Raw genomic sequence first — 20,811 nt, forward strand, 5'->3', positions numbered from 1 at the left:
CTGTTCTTAGGAGGCTCTTTCCTTCTGTCAAACTAGTAATTGGATTGAAAGTAAAATTTCAAATTTTTTTTGCCAGTTTAAGGAATGACAAGCTAAAGTGTTTTACAAAATTCAGTAATAAAGGCATCTCAGATTAATTGTATGCCACTCATACTGTCTGGAGCATGAAAGCTGCTTGAAATGGCGAGGTCCTTCTTCTCAAATTCCTCTGTACAGTGATGCTTAAGTTACCTGTGCGATGTTTGCCTTTTCTAGTTCTAATGCTGGAACAGGAAAGTGGTAATTCCTCATGATGTTTGTATGTTTACAGTGTGGTTGGGTGGAAAGAAGCTGAGGGTGGCAGAGGGGTGTCCAAAGCACTGTATCCTGATGTCTGTTCATTTTATTGCAGGCAAAAGTAAAGAAGCAGAGATAAAAAGGATAAATAAAGAACTAGCAAACATTCGGTCCAAATTTAAAGGTAAGTGACTTGATCATATGAAAATACATGTTTTCTTCTATGAAGTTCTATGGGATTTTTGTTTTGTTTATACATGTTCAGACTCTTTTGCCAAGTGCTGACAGAAGCAGAATACTAGAGCAGGCTGTTAAAGTAACTATTGAAAATGTTCTCTTAACTACAGAACTTCTTGACAGTCCTGTGACTCTTGGACATAACACAAGAGAACTGCTATATCAAAGAATTGATCGGTAGTTCTCAAACTTTTTCTAATACTTTAGCTCCTAACCGTGTGACTACTCAGTCTTTTTTTCTTCTAGAATGTCGTGAACTAGTTTGAAGAAACATAGGTGGATGTAATTATTTCCAGTAGAAGAGGAATAAATTTTACATTTCTCCTCCTCTTCCCCCACCTCCTTTAAGGAAGTAAAGGGTTAGGCTGTCTTCTGGCAGAATTAAGATAAAAATATGTAGTTGATGAAGCCATATGTTTTGACTGCTCCCATAAGTGACAGCAGTACAAATTATTCATATGAAACAGAGTATATACAGTGATTAATTCCATTTTCATGGGTCCCAAGAGGCAGCCGTTCACTTTTAAACAGCACATGGTAAAACTTAGGCTGTGACTAAGTTGTGTTATGTGGCTTCAAATTGTAAATATCAAGAGGTAGTTGAGATGCTCCTTGGATGGAGTTCTAACAGTAGTGCTGGGGCAGACACTCTGTTTAAGTAGATAAGAAACTGTGTGTGTAGCTAGATAAGGTGTTGGAATGTGGAGGTCATATATGTGGCTGCAGAATTTGCTGTAGATGGATTAAACCAGTTTACCTTAACTATTTATCCTTAGACTAGTGTATACATTTGGAACGCTCCATGTATTAACAAAGCCTGAAATAACTTTCCTGAACTTCATAGGGATCTGTTGCTAATTTTTAAATAGTATGTGTCTTAAAGGCATATGAAGACATGCAAAAACTTGAGTGTTAACAACAGCTTGCAAAGGAAAAGTTGACTGCAGTGCAAGTCACTTGGGAATTCTTAAGTTAAGAAATTGTTCTACATGAGGAGCCGGTGCATGCTCCTCTGCTACTGTTTGTCTCAGAAGTTTTGTCATTCTTTTATCCAAATTGGTAACTTCAGTTGTAGGGTAACCAAGGAAATTTTAATGGCTACTTTTGTAAGGTATATAGAAAAAGGAACTTTCATTTAGTCACCTCCCTATGCTGTCACTTTTTTTTTCCAATTCCTTTTCATTGAAAACTTCCATCTTAAAATCAGATCAACATCAGTGAGGTTTATTTGCCAGAAGTAGCAGGCTTTGCATAGTTTGTTCTAAAGAGAATTCTCCACTGCCCCATCCAAGTCTAAAACTTGCATGTATCTTCCAGTCACAGTGACCAGCAGATACTGCCTTCATGTACTAAGCATGCATACACACTGAGCAACTGGCACAAAGTTCAAGGGTCTACTGGAAACCTGCATAGAAGAGTTACAGCCATTTTTCTTAGTTCCCACTGCATGGTCAAAGTAGATAATGTTGTTGCCTAATAAATTTAAGTATAAACTTGTAAATAAAGTCATTTCATCTCCAAGCAAGACATACACAAGTCAAATTACATGTATCTTTCAGATAAAGAAAACTAAAAACTATTTAAGTAGATTATGTACACTTAGTGAAATTAGTTGAAAGATTCTGAAGTAATGTGAAACTTCTACTAATTTTACTAAATTGATTAATCTGGAAGATATGCAGCCACAAAGACTGCTTGTTTTCTTTTGGTATGCATGTGTAAAGCTGTTTGCTGCTGGATAGCAGCACTGTTGGTTATTAGCCTTTGCTGAAAGAAATTTCAGCACCTAAGTTACTCTAATTGTTTTGACATGACAGGTTTTCCTAGAAAGCAGCATGTCACTTCCCTATAAATACATTAGCAGTTACTCCACCTATGGCCTTCTGTCATTAGGAACAACACCTTGTTGCAGTCATGCCAAATACAGAAGTTTACTTCTTCAGCAACTTAACTTCAGGCTATGCCACCTTTTTAAATCTTTATTTGGTTGATGGGCAAGCATTAATTTGCTTCAGCAATAAAACTGGAAGCTTCATCCGGCTGAGTCTTCAGTTTGCAGTGAAGGTCTGAAAAATTCAAAAGGCATAACAGAATGGAAGTTATTGAAGTTCCTGTAGAATCTTGCTGCCTATTATATGTTCCAGTGTGCTTGAAGCATGAAGAAGGTTCTACCAGACCTGCTTACTTCACTGCTGAACATGCTGTTGTAAAGGAGTGCAGTAACAAACTACAGGAAAGTTCGCAATTGTTAAGGCTGTGATCACTTGCAGTGATACAGTAGTGCAGTCCTTAGTGTTTGGCTGTGGTGAAATTCTATAAAGTAATCAGCTTGAAATAGATGCAGTTAATATCTCACTGCTTACTAGCCCAACTCTTTGTTTGAATCAGACATGAAAAGCTTTATGCTACAAACGGAAATGGGGAAAATACATTCAGACCTCTATTCCATGTTTAAGGGAAGCAGTGTAGAAAAAATGGTGACTTATGTGTTTTGAGTAACGCAAGTTAAACTAATTGGGTCCATCTGCACCCATTAGTCTGCATGCTTGTGTAAACTTGTGAGTGTGAAAGAAGTGAGTCTGAATTGTTTGGATGCCACAGCAGTCAGCACAGCTTTTAAAATTGCTGCTAATAATAATTATACCTTCTTAGTGCACTTATTGGTAAGTGCCAAAAATCCTGTATAGGGATCATAGAATGAATCCTGAGTCTTGCCCTGTGAAAAGTTTAAGAACATCTATTTGCTAATAGCACCTCTAGTAAAAGGCTGCGTAACACAATAGTGCTAAGTTTCACTGTTCTTTTCTGTGAATGTCTTTATAAAAGCAGCAGTATAAGCCACTGTATTACTACCTTTAAGAAAACTTGGCAGTAATGAAGTGAACTGAATTCTTCCAGAATCGCATTTTCTGGTTAACACAGGTAGTTTGGTACCTGTGTGTTATCACTGAGTAATCATTGGTTAAAGAGCTGCTGAGGAACAGTTTCGTAAGCTTTTCTGTTTGTCAGTTTTGCAAGGTATTTTGACTTAAGTACAAAGATATGGTAAATGTATGTGCGTGGTAAATTCTTATCTGGTTAATTGTGATGTGGAGGAGAAATGATCATAGGAACCTTTGACTATCTAGAACCATGAATCAGGCAATGATCTGGGAAGAGAGGTGCTTTCAAGAAAGTATTTAATTAATTTAAGCCTGTATGCTTTGCACAGGGTAGCATCTTTTAAGGACAGTTTAAATAATTTTGAATAAATGGCAGCATATGCTCATTCACTTGCTTGTATGAAAGGTGGCTAAACCTTCCAATAAACTGATCTTCATTATGGCTACTTTATTACTGAAAGACTGTAGACAATAAGGTGATGTAGCCTGATAAAAAAGAAAAAACCTAAATGTAACAATTTGGAAGAAAGTGAGTTTGGACAGCTTGTGTAACTGCGTGAGGCTTTGAGAGTGTGAGGGGGTGATAGCTGTATATCTTTCTGTGGCAGAAGTTCTACGTGGGCTTTGTGCTGCATGGTTTTTCATCGCAGAATAGCTCTATAAAAATAAACAGAACCTCATAATGCATTTTAGTCTTGATATAAGTAGACGCTATTCAGTTTAACCCAGTTTCTTTTTATGTAGCTCTGATTTTTAAAAATGTCTCTAAATAGTTTGATTTAAGACAAATGTGCAACTGTGAACCGAAGGTGCAGTCCCTTGCTAAGTAATTTTTGGGAATACTGGGGCTCTAGTTTAAATGCCTGTGTTTAGCTGCCTGGCTATAACCAGGGAAGGGTATAACTGTAAGAAACAAGGCTGGCAATAATGCCCCTTGATACAATATGTTCTTGCTTGAGACCAACATAAAGAGACTGGTATAGCAAAAGTATCCTTCCCTTCCTCTAGACCTTTCTACTACTTCAGCATACTCTATTGCAGTATCTAGACCCCCAGCTCATGAAACATACAAGATACATTCTTGTACTGTTACACACAGAGGCCAAGTATTTCTACTTTTTTTTTTTTTTTCTATCATGTAAGTAGTTGGCAAGCCATACTACCAAAACATCTGCCATATGTTTGGGTAACTTGCTATTTAAAATACTCTTGTATAGAACAGGCTGGAACAAGGCTGCATACTTCTTATGAACTGAGAGAATGTATACTGTGCTCTTGGTTCTGATCTGGCTTTTGTGCTTCAAACTCAAAAGGAATACAGAATCTCTGTACTTAAGGTGACTTTGTCTCTTGTTTCAGCATGAGGAAGCTCTGTAACTGAGTGTGTCCTTGACATCAGTATGTCCTTGATGGTTGCTTTAAATGCTTCTGCATTAACTGAGATAAGATGCATGGAGAGAGAAAATACTCCACTGTAATAAAGCAGAAGTGTAGGAGTTAACTGTGAAGAAATACCATGGAGGCTGTAAGCTGATTTTGCTCCTGTGCTTAAGCCAAACTAGAAGTTTGGCCATCAGAGTAGTAATTGCTTTGTAAATGAGTGAAAAATACCCAGTTTATTAATTTGTTGTGTCATTTGGAGCTCCCAGGGCAGAATTTTTGTGCTAATGGAAGTACCCACAAATCTGTAAGCTGTTTCTGCAGTCTAACAAATGTTATTCACTGCTTGATTCAGATCTGTTCTTTCTTCCAGATGTGGCATTAGACTTTAGTATTGCTCTGATTGTTTAATAGGGTTTGTGTTACAAGAGCAGCTGCTGGATTTCACACATGCTAGTGTACCTTAGTGTTGTATTGTGCAGAAGTGCCCCAGTGTCAGTTGATTAATCTTTGGGGTTTTTTACCTTTTTACTTCAGCTCGCTTGGCTTCCCAAATTCAAGTAAGTTTCCTCTGTTGTCCAAACTATACAGTTTTGCTGAAAGTTCAAGATAAACCTCTAAATAAGTACCTGTTTTGAACAGAAGCCTTGTAACACTAAATTGCTTTCCTGGCAGGCTGTGAAAGAGTAGTCTTTATATTTTAAAATGGGTCTGGTTAGTCACACTGCCTTCTGATCATCCAAGAGATATATGAATGCAGTCAGACAGTAAAACAGTTCACTGACAGAATGAATTGTTGGAAGTGAAACCAGGTTTCAAATATCAGCTGAGTTGTAGGGCTGCTCTAGAAATACTGTGGTGGTGGTAGCAGTATGGTAACTAAATACTAGCTTATGGATTTGCATGGGTTGTCTGCTACCACCATTCAGCCTTTAGAGAGCTTGGATTGTCATTGTTAGGGAAAAATACATCTTGAATTGTAGATACATTCATAAAAAGTAACTTTGTTTTTCTTAGCCTCTAAGCTAGTAGTAGGCCTTGTGATACAGTAACTGGATTGCTATCAACTGTGTGAACATAGAGGTCAGTGTTAACCTAGGAAGGCTTCCTTACCCTCTACCCACCGCAGTGGGCATCCCAGAGGACTAAACTGCATTCTTTTGCTCTAGCTGATAGCAGGCTCTATAACTGTGCAGTGGGATGGTTTTTAAGTGTAACAAATTAGTCAAAATCAGGCTGCTGTTTTGAACTTATAGTCCGAATTGGAGATAGAAGGTGCTGCCTGGGAAACAGAGGGTCTCATAATGCATTTGTGCATTATTTTTTCCTGTTTGGAAGGCAGGGTGAAAGAAATTAATGGGCAACAAAACCCAAAACTTCCCTGTTGAAATCATAGAGAGGTGATGCACAGAAATGTTGAAGTAATAATTCTTTTTTAAAAATAGTTATATTTGCTGATCAGATTGTAATAATTTATTTCTTAGAAAAATGACTAATGAAGCTTCCAGGGAAAGCAAACAGCCTTTGCAATGTCCACTGTGCTCAAAACCTGCTGATGTGTGTTCTGAATCCTTCCTGTTTCTGCTGACTTGATTTGCAGTACTTGCAAATGTTCCCAAAAGCATTTCAAAATGAGCTGAGTTAAAAGAATTTATTGTGTATTGCAATAAAGATAACAGAACACGTGAAACTTGCTCTTGTTCAGATGTTTGCTTGAGGCTGGGGGAAGCTGTTCTATTTTAGTACCTACTTAAGCAGTGAGACTTGTTAGTAGTGTTTAAAATAAAACCTTCATATTGCTCTGTAAGTGTGACGTGAGAGGGAGAGGGATTGAATAGTTAAACTTGAAATTTCAGTAATAATCTGGATCAGAGACTCAAAACAGAGCTGGAGTTAGGCAACTACAATGAGACCTTTGCAGTGCTCTTTTTTTCAAATTGCTCAGCTAATTAATAAAAAAAGACAATTATGTTCTATTGCTGGGAACTCCAAGAAGCGTTCTAGTGACTGTTACTTGGCTTAGTGTATAAGCTTGCCTGTTATTGAGAACCTTCAGATTGCCTTCAGTTTTGCATACAAGGGACAGAAGCTGTTGGAAGCAGTCAGTGAACTGTTTGTTTTTTTCTTAAGAAAAAGTGTTTTAGGCACTGATTTTATAATATTAATATTTGATAGCACATGATAAAGAAAGCTGGATTTTTCCTTGTTAGTGGGAAGGAGATGTATTTTTGCCATAGCTTCCATTTAAAAATATCCAAAATATTCAATTCAAATATCCAGAGGTCCAAGGACCTTGCTAGCCTGAGCCATAAAATACTGTTATCTTGGAGGAATATAATGCTTTAAATAGCCGAGTCTTGAAGGGGGGTATATTTGATCTGCATTTCCCTACCGTGGTCAGGCGGGAGGAAGTTTCTGCTCTTGAGTACTGTTTTATTGAGAAAATAGTATAACAGCAAGCATTTACTTCCCCTGCTATAGATACACAGAAGGCTTTATTTGCTGCTCAAGCCACAGTTTAAAGGCCAGAGCAGATAGCCCCATGGCTGAATATCTACTTTTTTCCTCTGACCGTATTGCTTCCAAAGAAGAGGAAAAAGACAAAAGCGTAATTCCTGCCCATCTTCTGGATGTTTCACTCTGGTTCTTTTAACGCTAATTCAGATATTTTGTAAAGCAAACTGCCTTGGATTCATTTGCTGATTCAGCAGGAAAAATAGCCTTATGGCAGCAAACTGTAAATGTGACGTAAACATGTCTTTGGGCAGCTTTTGGCAGCTCTTTCTGTCAGAGGAACCTGACAGGATCCGGTGTAGCAGGATTTCACTGTCATGAGTACCTTCAGTAATGCTGCTATTTAAGCGTGCCATGTATTGGCTTCTATAGTGCAGACCTAAAGGCAGCTTTTCTTTGTGCAGCACAAAAATAGCTTTAAGGTAAAGCTACCTTTTGTTGGTAACTGTTATCTTTTAAAATGGACATAAACAACACAAAATCAACTGGTACCTAACTTTAGGCTCAGATTTGAAAGGTATAATTGTGTGTATTAAATTTTTCTCAGTTGAAATAAAGCTCAAGTTTCTAGATTTCAAAATAGAAAATACCCACCAAAATGGGTAGTTGTGGCCTGTAGGCATAACTTTTTATCATTGTCTCCTTCAGTGTCACAGTGTGCTTTCTCTTGATTAACTAACATTACATGGCTTTACACGTTAGTAGTGTTCATTCCTGCACAAGCTGTAAGCTTAGCTATATATATAGACATGCAGTCAGTGAATTCAGTATGAAATCTACAGAGCTGTAGATGCATATAGCATGGGAAATCTAATCTGCTTATGCACCAGTGAGTGAGAAAGGAGGAGAAACCTCTATAAAGAGACTTTTTATGTTGTATTTAGCTACCTATTGAATAAAGTTGTTTTTTGTTTGTTTGGTGTGGTTTTTTTTTTTAAATGCTGCTTAGAGGTTTGTTTTTTTTTTTCTTAAAGGGCATTGTGTTAGGCATGTCTTATTTAAGCTTTTCTTTATGCAGTGCTATTCTGACTAAACTTCCCCAGCACTGGGGAATGCTCACTGGTCTGATAGACCAGTTATTTTGGGACCTGAATGCTAAGGCTAAGGAATTTATGTAGCCTTTTAGGCAGCAGCATTTAACAACATTTTCCTATGCTGGCTGAACACTAGCATTCATGCTTGCCAGTTTTAGTGGGTATTTCTTTATCTCCTGATTTGGTGTGGCGAGAGAATGTTCTGCAGAAAAGTATCTGTTCATATGTAGCTCTTCAGGAAAAGAAGTGGTCTGTCTGAGCTCTAAGCTGCTGTACTGTTCTATGCATCTTTTACAGACCAGTACAACATAAGGCCAGACCTATGTATTGTGGTGGAGTTTTCATGGGGTTTTTTTCCTCCTAAAATGAAAGCACTTGTGAATACCTTCATTTTATAAACACTTTAAAGCTGTCATGGGAATATAATCTCATGTTTTGAGTCTTTGAGATATGCCTCTATCATTCTACCTTTCCAAAAAGACCTGCAGTTTTTATTTCGTTGCTACTGGGTACTGAGGTACATTTCATGAAGGGTGTTAAGACCTTTTACTGTGATAAAGGTTTGATAATTGGTTTAACAATAGAGTATGTGTATGGAAGAGGCATAGCTGCTCCTAACAGAAACAGGAAAATAAAAAGAATGGGTAAGCATATATGTACTGCCTTTTAGCAAGAAAATGCCTTAAGGACATAGCAGGAAAATTCAGGGACTAGATGGCAGCGTTATTTCATGACTCTCCTTTAGGATATAAATAATGGTAAATGGAATTAAGGCTAAAATCTTCAGGGTTGGGTTTCTTCCGTATAAATTAATTTGGGATTTAGATAAATAGTTAAAACTAGTAGCATGTTAATGTCTTGTTGGTTGAGTGACAGCTGAGCCTTTCAGTGTTATTTTCCTGTCTGCGTGTGTTCTGTAACTGGGAATAATATTTTTGATTGCCTGATATCTGTTTATGATTGTGGTGACTTTCATGCATTTAGCACAAAATAATACAAAGACTTGTAGTCCTTTAAGTCAGAGTTAAATGCATATATTTAGGACTCTGTTCACTGTAGAGTGAACCAAAACTGAAATAATCCATTTAAATTATGTGAAAGTCAAGTACTGTCATAGCTGAACCCTCAGTTTGTCACTCTCCTGTAGGCTGACACATAGTGCTTCAAATATCAATCTTAATTGCTGGGTACAACTGTAAAGTTTGTTGCTATGATTCTATGATGAGGTACCTCAGTGGAACTGAGGAGGGGTGAACCAGATACAGGAACAACATAGACTTAATTATTCTTCGTTGCCGTGCATTCCAGGTGACAAAGCTCTGGATGGTTACAGTAAGAAGAAATATGTCTGCAAACTACTTTTCATCTTTCTCCTTGGGCATGACATTGACTTTGGTCATATGGAGGCTGTAAACCTGCTCAGTTCCAATAGATACACAGAGAAACAAATTGTGAGTAACTCAGTCTCTGCAAAACCTGTTCTGTCCAATACCCTGCCTCAGCTGTATAATCTGTAAAGGACTTCACTCCCCCTGACTCTGTCTTAAAGCCTTATTTTGGATATCTAGCAGTGATTCTGAAATTCACACCGCCATTGTGTACAGTAAAACTTGTCCTAATTGTAAAAGCTAAAATATGCCCACTCTAAAATTATTACTCTTGTTAAGAAACTGCCTTGAATCTTGAATTAAAAGGTAAGTAACCTTTTAATTTTCTGAAGATCTCTTAAACACCTTACCTAGGAAGATATAATCAGGTACATGTAACATACTAGTTTGTGTCTGAATAATTAGCCAAACTCTTGGTTTGCTCTCATCTCTTGCATATGTGCTGAAATAGATTGATGGAACAACTAATAAATCAGGTAACAAGAAATTTACTCCATTTTACTCAATTACTTAATCCTTCTAGTGTTTGCTCTGCTATCTGAATATTTATTTCTGCCCAGATGTTTGGTATTGGAGATCTATATGTCTTAAGGAATTACTTGTGGCATTAACATATTTTTTCAGCGAGAATAAACTTTCATTTCCCTTTCACTGAATCACAGGGATATCTCTTCATCTCCGTACTAGTGAACTCGAACAGTGAGCTGATTCGCTTGATAAACAATGCGATAAAGAACGATCTGGCCAGCCGTAACCCCACCTTCATGGGGCTCGCCCTGCACTGCATTGCGAACGTGGGCAGCCGGGAGATGGCCGAAGCGTTTGCTGGGGAAATCCCGAAAATTCTTGTAGCCGGGTAGGTATGACGTGTCTCCTTCAAATACAATAGCAGGAAACCTTTTCAGCAACTCACCTTCACTGTAGCAGTTTACTTGGCTGTGCTTAGAGCTCTACAACCCTGGGCTTGCAGTGCAAATAAGGACAATTTCTAGTAACTGCAGTGTACTTTGATACACCTGGGCACAGTGTTGCTTGTAGAAGTATATAAATACAACATGGAAATTAGGACTACAGGAATACCTTGAATAAAGTTTTACAGCTTTGTGATCATTTTCTTAGTTCTTTATAAATGTATTGCAGTGAATACCCCTGAAATGTGTGTGTTTTGCTTTCCTTATCTCTCTTGGTGAAAAGAAGAAATAAATGAACTTAGATAGATGCTAACACCATAGATTCTTTTATAAACTGAAGTTCTTATTTAAATAGTCCTGAATTATAAGGAATTAGAATATTCTGTTGTGAGCTTTATGGCTTCTTCTACTGGCCATATAAAGAGCAATTCCTGTAAATGGCAAATAATCACTGCCAACTAGAAATTTCTAGCAATAGACTTGGAAGATTAAAGAGATTTAGCAGGTGTATGGATTTGTAGTTATGTAAATGTAAAATGAAATTAGTGATTTTAGGGCTAATTTATTTTGAAACATGAAATGTCTAGTGCGTTTAAACTCATGGATATGAATTGTTTTACCACAAAATTAGGTCCATGCATATTCCAAACTAGTGTCTTAATATATTAAAAAGTACAATTCTTATGCAACATGTTGTTGAATATTCTAAATGTCAGGCACTGGAGCTTGCTAATGTTGGTCACTGTGTCTGTGTGTACTGGCTGAATTGGCAGTCAGAAAAGATAGAATGTGATATGTAGTTGTAGGAGAAGTCTTAGAAAATATTTTTGAACTCTTGAAATAGTATCTCTGTAATGCTGTACTTGAACCTGTTAACACGTTTCAGCTCTACAAAATAGTATGGGCCAGAAAGAAGAATAAACAGCTAGCATCTGATGCCCAGTATGGGTTTGGTCTGATGGAGGAAGTGGTGGGTGGGGTGAAATCTATCCTGCAATTCCACATTTCTCAGACACAGCTTTCCCAATAGAAAGGTGCATGTTTATAGATTACGTATTATGAGACCTGACAGGTTTGTTGCTGTCCTATCCTGTGCTATCCTTCCTGGCTGTTATTCTGCATGTAACATAGTGAAGACAGTACTGTAACGACAAGTTGTGGGTTTTAATAAGATAACCTTAAAGTTCCAAAACTTCACCTGGGGTCATCGATTGCAGATAGAGCACAATACCTTCACTTTGAAATCGTTTGAACTTTGAGCTGTGTTTATTTTCTGATGGGGACTCATTCTGTCTGCATTTCTAAGAGGATACATATAAAATGTGTGTTGGACTAGATGACCTTAAAAGGTCCCTTTCAACATAATCTGTTCTACAATACTTAACTGACTTGTGCAGAATGAGCACTGCCTGTTAAGTTTGCAGCTTTAGTGTAGCTCCATTGGTTTGAACGTAAGTTGGAGGGAGAGGATAGGGAGTAGAGGAATAAGCTTGTATATTGGTTAAAAAAACAAAAGCAACCAGTTGATCTCATGGAAAATTGATAAATTCATGAAGAATAGGTAGACTGAACTTATGCTGGGGATGTGGAGGTTTCTGAACGTTTAGTAAGATTGTGCAGTACAAACTGCCTCTTAAAACGTTCATTGCTAACACAGTGTTCAGTTACTGGCTTTTGTGCAATATACAAAATGCTTAATTGACTGCTTTGTGAAAGGGAGTTCACTAAACTAGAATAGCAGTATGCTGCTCTTAAAATAGTCCATTTCTGTGCCAGCAGCACAGATGACAAGGTGAACAAATTTATGGATTGTATGCTTTATGATAGCTAGACAACTTGCATGGTAGCTGTAAGTACTGTAAGTTGGTAATTTGTATCGGATAGGTCCTGCATATCAGAAAATCCACCTTTGGATGCATGCATAATACAGTGTACCTTAACTATTTTACTTGAGTTAATTTGGAAGAAGCTTGTTTTTGTGATTAGATGAGCTTGTGCTTAACTAATTATGAATTTTCAGTTCTGATAATGAGATGTGAAATGTCAAAGTTGCAAAGAATATTTGTAGAGTCTACTAGATATATGATGGTTGAGAAATTGACTAGTTAAATGTACTGGACAAATTTAAGGAAAAAACTGTAAAAGAATTTAGTAAACTTTGAAAAGATGCTGCCTGGTTAAGGGATGCTGAGCCAGTGCAAAGACTAGCATAATGCTGGTCTGCAAGTAGTGCTGTGACTTAACAATTGTATTTTAAATCCATGTTTATGTCTTGCAGAGATACTATGGATAGCGTGAAGCAGAGCGCTGCGTTATGCTTGCTGCGTTTATATAGAACTTCTCCTGACCTTGTCCCCATGGGAGACTGGACATCTAGAGTGGTACATCTCCTCAATGACCAGCACTTGGTAAATCAGCTTTGTTATGCTGCTTGGACCTACTCTGCATAGTGATGTTGTTTCTATTTTTAAATACTTGTAACTTACTTATTCTTGCATCTTTCAAGGAAATGGGTTGCTGTTTTCTTCAGGCTTGGGGAAATAAATAGGCTTGTTGTTCTTTAGTTGCTGTATGTTGCATTTACCTTTTTCTTGAAGATACAAGAATGGTATGCACAAGTTCTTTTGCACTAGCTGTAAATAAATTAGTGTTCTGCCTTGTGATCCAAAGTCTTACTGAATAGATGTAATAGTAGTTTTCCTAGGCCTTCTGAGATTAAACCTGCACTAAAAACTGAAGGCCTGGTTTGTTAGTGCTTACACTTCCTTGTCTTGTGGTGTACATGTTGACACTCTTATCTTGGTGGTTCAGAGAAAATTATTGTTCTAGATAAGAGACTCTCCCCCTTGTGTATTTACTTTATAAAAGTAAGACTATGAAGTCTTGTGCTTCAGCAGTAATAAGAATGCTTTAGTCTGCAGTAAGGTAAAATATTTGTGTTATACAAAGCCCTCTCTTCGTCTTGGGTTGTCAGGAATCTTTCCTGGATGGTCTTTTGTATCCTGTTTCTTCTATTCATGTGTCTTGTGTGTAATAAGACAATTTGCATCCATGTTTCATTTTAGTGTAGCTGTCTGTTACTTTAAATATACTATCCAAACAGGAGGCAAAGCTGATACAAAAATAGCATAAACTGCTCTGCAAGCATGGTTATACTATGTTGTTGAAAATCCTGTTGGATTTTGAAGATGTGTCTAGCTGCTAGGCAAATAAAGAACTTTTTAATGTGAGGCTTTGTCATGGGGATAAACTTCGGTTTGTCAGATTTGAAGTGCATGTCGTTAATGGGCAGTATCTTCAACTATTACAAAATTGAATGTGTTGCTTTGGGGTTTTTTCTTTTTCTAGGGTGTGGTTACTGCAGCTACAAGTCTGATCACCACTTTGGCACAGAAGAACCCCGAAGAGTTTAAAACTTCCGTTTCTTTGGCAGTGTCTAGATTAAGCAGAGTGAGTCCAATGATAATGCTGATAATACTTCACTGTTGCTTAATTTACTCAGCTTTCTAGGTCAGGTTAGCTTACTGTTACTTAGTTATTCAGCCTTCTAGGTCAGATTAGTTTAGTGTACCATTAAAAGTGAAGATGATTCAGTTTCACTTCATATTGCTGGTTCAACTAATCTATTCTAACACTTGTTGCTTACCGGGGCAGAAAATTGTATTAACTTGCCCAAACTTTCCTGGTGTAATCCTTGCTATTCTCCAAGTCTCTGTAGCAAAAAAGTGTCTTTCTCTCAGCTTCTATTTGAAAGAATCCTCATGATGCTGCTGAGGTTTTTAATCCTTGTTTTATGTTACCGTAACACCAAAGAGTAGTTGGATCAAGGTTCGATTGTGCAAATTTTCTTCACAGAACCCTTACAAAGCCTGTGCCTTTAACTGTAAGCATCTTGCAGAATGAGTTGTCTTCCTGTTCCTTCTTTTGAGCTGCTGCTAGGCTAATAATCATAAGCACTTCATATTCTGTAAATGGGTGTGGAGGTTTAAGTTAGGGGCAGGGGGTGCAGGGAGAAGTGGAGCAGCAAGAATTAGATAAAATTTCTTTGATTAAAGCTACTCACACTTACCCTATAATCAAGCAAGGAAAGAAATCCACAAAGAGGGGTACTTCCTCTGAAATCTAGTCTTTAACTGCGTTTTACTATGCATATCAACCTCTTCTGTGAAAACTATGCGTTCTTTGCTCTAGAGCATGAATGTCACTTGGTCCGTGTGCTTTTGTTCAATCTGTCACAGTAACACAGAATTCCAAGTTCACCTGTCAGCAGTCAACTATTACACTATATTTAGGCTTTCTGATAGCTGAATCTGACTTGCTGAACCCAAGTCAGTCAGGCTTCTGGCTGAATGTTTTGGTGTTAGATGGTCATCCTCATTTTTAAGAAAAGCAAGTATGCTCTCAGGGAGAGACTTCCTAGTCTACTGTTTCTGTAAGACAATTTCAGTTGTTAGGAAACCTGATTGTGCGGCAACTTGCACCCAAGAAATCTACTGAATTAAACACTGGTAGTGACATAGTTTGTGAGCCTCTGTTAAATGACCTACATTGTTCTTCCTTCTCATGATTGATCTTCACTTGTCTTGAGAAGCTGACATACTGTCTGCTTACTTTACAGATTGTAACTTCTGCATCAACAGATCTTCAGGACTATACATACTACTTTGTTCCTGCTCCTTGGTTATCTGTGAAACTTCTGAGGCTGTTACAGTGCTATCCACCTCCAGGTAAAGCACAAATCCCAACAGTGTTTGTGTCTTTTATGCAACACACTGTCTCCAAAGAACTATTGTGCTGTAGTGTTAATGTGACTTGGAGTACAAGTGCGTTGTTTTAAGACAAGGATGCAGAAGTGTGTACTCCTGAGTGTTTCAGATTATTCTAAACCATGTGGCCTTTTGAATTACCTTGGGTTTTAACAAAGTATCAAACCAGCATGCATTTTAACACCTTGAAGTACCTTATGGTGCAGATCCCATTTGGCTTTTGTTTTCATCCAAACAAAACTGTGGCTTAGAATTCTTTTACCAACTGCATACTGGGGAAGGGTGAACTGTTCTTAAATGTACTGGAATACTTCAGTGTGTTCAAATTTAGCAAGGTAGAAGGCCTAAGGTAGGGATTAGGATGTTGAGCAAAATGAAGTTGTCCAACGGCTTGTTCTTCTCCAGAAGACCCTGCGGTACGTGGTCGTCTAACAGAATGCCTGGAAACTATTCTTAACAAAGCACAGGAGCCACCAAAGTCAAAAAAAGTACAACACTCAAATGCAAAGAATGCTGTGCTGTTTGAGGCAATAAGCTTAATTATACATCATGACAGGTGAGTGGTGAGAATGCTTCTGCTATGAGAGGATTTTTTGAAGTGAAAAGTTACGACTCTGTCTTGAACAGTAAATGGATTTTACTTGGGGGGTGGCGGAAAGAGAACAGAACATGAAGTTGCTTGCTAGATTGGTATGAACCACAGAAATGCAAATGAACGGTATTAATGAACTGTCAGCATATTTTGTAATTGCTTTGTTTCTTGCTGCTGCTTTTTATGGTGTTGTGTTGACCCCACCATTCTAATCCAACAGAAATTATTTGCTCTCAGTATCTGATTTTTCATTTCACCAGCGGGGCGTTTAAGCAGGCACTTGGAAGCATATTAAGAAATTTCCACTGCAGAAATAGTATTCTGAATTGGGTGTTCTCAAACCTATTGCTTTTAACCCTTTCACTTTCTCTCCTGTTCTGTGCAGTGAGCCAAATCTACTAGTTCGTGCCTGTAACCAGCTAGGTCAGTTCTTACAGCACCGAGAAACTAATTTACGTTACCTAGCACTGGAAAGCATGTGCACGCTTGCAAGCTCAGAATTCTCACATGAGGCTGTGAAAACACACATAGAAACAGTTATCAATGCATTGAAGGTAAATATACTAAGTGTGGAGTCTGTTTTGAATGTTGTCTTCTCAATGTCCCCTCCCCCACTCTCCCAAGCCTCCCTTTGCCAGTTAAGCAAATAATACTGGGGGCCAAATGAGTTATTCTCAGAAGTCTGCTTTAGTTTTTGGGTTTTTTTCTTAATCCTGCAAAATCTTGTTGCACTGGCAACAGTAGAGGTCAGTTTCAGTTTTTCTGCAGCTTTCTGGTAAATCTAATACCTGTAGCTGTGGCTGCTGTAACACTTTGGTATCTTATCAAGCTATAGACTGAAGGTCAATAATTCCTTCAAAACACGGAATTTCAAAATGGAGAATGCTGGGCAGACTCTTGCTTTATTACTGTCATGCTGGTATCAGACCCTATTCCTTCACTTCAGTAGCTTGTGGAGAGCAGTAGAGTAGATCAGCTTCCACTGCAGAATCAGAAAGTCATAAAACTAGAAAGACCCGTTTCTGAGCCATGTTTATGCGAAAAAGCAGAAGTCAAAAGAGGAAGACTGATTTGCATGTAAAACAGCTTGAATGCTTCAGTGTTTACATGGATTGTTTTCTTCCAATCTCATGCTCTAGTGTGCTAAAATACTTTGTACTCTGAAGTACGTACCTAGTCGAGCTGGGCTTCTGTAGATACAAGGCAAGCCCAACACTAAAGCTGCAGGTAGTCAGTTGCCCACCAACGTGGTGACACTTTGGAAGTTTAGCCAGTTATTAGTGCATTTGTGGCCAGTAGCACCAGCTACCCAGTGCACCACAGTCATTCACCCTAGTTAGGGTAATGGTGGAGTATTCTGTACAAGCTCCTACGTATTTCCAGCATTTTCACGGATTTGAATGTGTACCACAGAAGCTCAAAGCTGATGATTTGAATTTTGTAGTATTATCTAAAAGGAGGAAGCTGTTTGAGGTTCTAGTGACTTGTTTCTAGGTGACTGAAAGAATAACATTAAACTCAGATATACTCTTCACATAAACTGAGTTAATTCTGTATCTAGAAGATTTTGAAAATGCAGTTGTTTTAAATTTGGCTATGGATCATAGTAACTTTTGTCTCTTCAGCAAGTTGCATGTGCTTTTCAAAGATGACATCATCTTGACACTTTCTGTGTCTTTTTGCAGACTGAAAGAGATGTAAGTGTACGACAGAGAGCTGTAGATCTCCTGTACGCAATGTGTGACCGAAGCAATGCCCAGCAGATTGTGGCTGAAATGCTGAATTACTTGGAGACGGCTGATTATTCCATTAGAGAAGAAATTGTGAGAGATTTGTTTCCTTAATTTTTTTCCTAACTGACTTTAGCACTATGCATTGCTTATTGATTGGAATGCTGGATAGTCTGTGATAGATTTTTTTTTTTTTTTTTTCTACTCCTGGTGACTTAAAAAATAAATGCCAGCTAAGTTTCTGATCTTAATAGCAAAGAATGTTGGGTTTTTTTAGGTTAAACTGATCGGGGGAAACCCTGGAAACCAGGAATTTTTAAAACTAACTCTTGCTTCCCAGCAGGAAAAAGAAAAGTAAAAGTTGACATACTCACCTAACAGCCTTAGTAGAATGGTAGCAAAAACCTGTACTTAGGGTTATTTAGCTTTAGTTATATGTTGAAGTTTCTTGGTTGGAGAAGTTAACATAGAATACAGTGTGAATTGATTTACCTCTTGTACTGTCTCATTGCTGTTGCAGTTTACCCTGACTTGACAGATAATGTGAATTTCACTCTGTTAATTTACTGCTCCTAAAAGAATAGGTCAGTATAACTGCAACCTGTAACTTCATGTATATCATAGTGAATGTTCATACACAGCTTACAGTACACAAAAGACGTAGAGCTCTTAGAGCTGTTCTCCTGTGAAGACCATTGGAGAGAGTTGGGCTTGTTCAGTCTCCAGGGAGACCTAATTATTGACTACCAGTACCTAAAGGGGCCCTACAGGGAAGCGGGAGAGGAACTGTTCACCAGGGAGTGTAATGATAGGACAAGGGCCAATGGCTTCAAACTGAAAGAGAGGAGGTTTCAGTTAGATGTTAGGAAGAAATTCTTTACTATGAGGGTGGTGAGGCACTGGAACAGGTTGCCCAGAGAAGTTGTGGAGGCTCCATCCCTAGAAGTGTTCAAGGCTGGGTTGGATTAGGCTTTGGCAGCCTTATCTAGTGGACAGTGTCTGTGCATGTGACAGGGGGGTTGGAACTAGATGGTCTTTGAGATCCCTTCCAACGCAAAGCATTCTATGTTTCTAGTCAACCTTCTTTATTCTCTGTGTTCAGGTTCTGAAAGTTGCAATTCTAGCTGAGAAGTATGCAGTGGATTATACCTGGTATGTGGATACAATCTTGAATCTGATTCGTATTGCTGGTGACTATGTCAGTGAAGAAGTGTGGTATCGAGTTATTCAGATTGTCATCAACAGGGATGATGTTCAAGGGTATGCAGCAAAGACTGTGTTTGAGGTGAGAACAACTTTTCTATTCACTTTCAAAATAAGATAGGAATTAAGTAAACATTTCATGATCTAGGAGGTATATGTACTTCCCTGTGGTAGGGAGGAGTTAAAAATATGATCCTCAGTGTTTCAACAAAACACTGCTGAAGTTTTCAGTAAAAGTAGCATCACAGATTTTCGGAAAGAGAAACTGTTTTAAGCTAGGGAAGCTTCTTGTCAGCTTAAGTAATGTAGTGTATAGTTGTTACTGTTCTGGTCTTGGTGAGGGAGGGTGCAGTGGCTTATGCTGTTTTGGTTGGGGGGTTTTTTGTCACTTTGGTGGGTGGTATTGAATGGATCGCTTAGCAAGGTAGTTACAGCATCTGGAAAATTAATGAAATAGTGAAGTTTTCTGCCTGCAGCAATCCATAATGCTCAAAATGATATTTCAGTGATACTTTTGGAAGTGTATATCCATTCCTTTTGTTCAGGCTTTGATAAAATTTGAATTTGAACTATTAAAGGAGAACACTTTCAAATGTCAAATCTTGATGGTCTGACTTTATTTGGATCATTCATATGGGGTTTCTAGGTTTTTTTAATTTGTTTTCCTGAATATTTAAGCTGACTTTCAGAACTGCTGTGTGTTTCATCATGCTCAATAAAGCCAGTATTTTTAGGTTTGGCAACTTCAGCACATTCTTGCAAGTTTTAATTTGAGTATATTAACATGTTTCTGACCCCTAAAACTAATGCTGCTGTATCTGTCCTCAAAAGGCCAGTGTTGCTAGATGGGTTTAAGAGTGATCTCCAGGAAGTATTACTTTAGAGATTCTTATGTAAAGTCATACCACCTAGCATGCTTTTCTTGTGAGTGCTCTATAATGCCTAGACCTATGGCCTACTATTAAAGGAAAGTAGACTAGGACTGGACATGGAAGTGACAGAAAGAATCTCTTTTGGTATGCAGCAGATTGGTGACTATTAATGTGTTCTTACAGGCCCTTCAAGCTCCAGCATGTCATGAGAATCTTGTGAAAGTAGGTGGTTACATCTTGGGAGAATTTGGAAATCTGATAGCAGGTGATCCAAGATCAAGGTAAAACACCTTCCAACATACTGAATATCAGATGATTCAGCTCTTGCTAGTAATGCATTAAGAATTAATCATGTCTACAGAACCCAGACAAATTACTCTTCTTCTCTTTTAAGTCCCCTTATCCAGTTCAACTTGCTACATTCCAAGTTTCATCTGTGCAGTGTTCCTACCCGAGCTCTGCTTCTGTCTACCTACATCAAGTTTGTGAACCTGTTTCCAGAAATCAAAACTACAATTCAAGATGTGTTGCGTAGTGACAGTCAGCTAAAGAACGCCGATGTTGAGCTGCAGCAGAGAGCTGTTGAGTATTTGAGGCTCAGTACTATTGCCAGTACTGATATATTGGTATGTATACTCACTATTGTTTCTTACGCAGAACTTTTCAGCTTTGTCTCCTGTCAACAAGTAAATCCCACTAAACGTCACCTGAATTCTCAGAAACATTAATGTGGGATTACTGCACATCCAAGACATTGGTGCTGATTCTTTCAGTCCACCTAAATCATCAATAATCATCTTTAATTTAGAGCTGAAGTCAAAGTTTTTACTGCTTTAGTGACACAAATCACTGTTAAAGCATGCTAATTTGGAGCTGAGAAGCCAGAAAAAGTTGGTTTGCTACAGGGCTGAATTGATGGTGGGTGTAATTGTGCTGATTTTTAAAAATTTTATTTTTTTTTCCTCAGAAGTTCAGTATGTTAACCTAATTTTTAGGTCTGGCCAGAGCATGGCACATTTGATTCTT

General features: G+C 38.1%; 1 protein-coding gene across 1 annotated transcript in view; it reads left to right on the forward strand.

The window, feature by feature from the left end:
• The window catches only part of AP2A2 (adaptor related protein complex 2 subunit alpha 2), a 47,607-nt gene that overhangs the window by 15,682 nt on the left and 11,114 nt on the right, over positions 1 to 20,811 (forward strand). The window contains exons 2-13 of the mRNA XM_084263369.1: positions 392 to 460; positions 9,632 to 9,774; positions 10,374 to 10,567; positions 12,901 to 13,030; positions 13,971 to 14,072; positions 15,241 to 15,349; positions 15,797 to 15,944; positions 16,366 to 16,534; positions 17,666 to 17,803; positions 18,813 to 18,995; positions 19,969 to 20,066; positions 20,180 to 20,411. Coding sequence (XP_084119495.1) covers positions 392 to 460; positions 9,632 to 9,774; positions 10,374 to 10,567; positions 12,901 to 13,030; positions 13,971 to 14,072; positions 15,241 to 15,349; positions 15,797 to 15,944; positions 16,366 to 16,534; positions 17,666 to 17,803; positions 18,813 to 18,995; positions 19,969 to 20,066; positions 20,180 to 20,411 — 1,715 coding nt within the window. The remainder of the gene's footprint in view (positions 1 to 391; positions 461 to 9,631; positions 9,775 to 10,373; positions 10,568 to 12,900; positions 13,031 to 13,970; positions 14,073 to 15,240; positions 15,350 to 15,796; positions 15,945 to 16,365; positions 16,535 to 17,665; positions 17,804 to 18,812; positions 18,996 to 19,968; positions 20,067 to 20,179; positions 20,412 to 20,811) is intronic.

The sequence above is a fragment of the Gallinula chloropus genome (genome assembly GCF_964237585.1).
Source record: "Gallinula chloropus genome assembly, chromosome: 4".
Lineage (NCBI taxonomy): Eukaryota > Metazoa > Chordata > Aves > Gruiformes > Rallidae > Gallinula > Gallinula chloropus.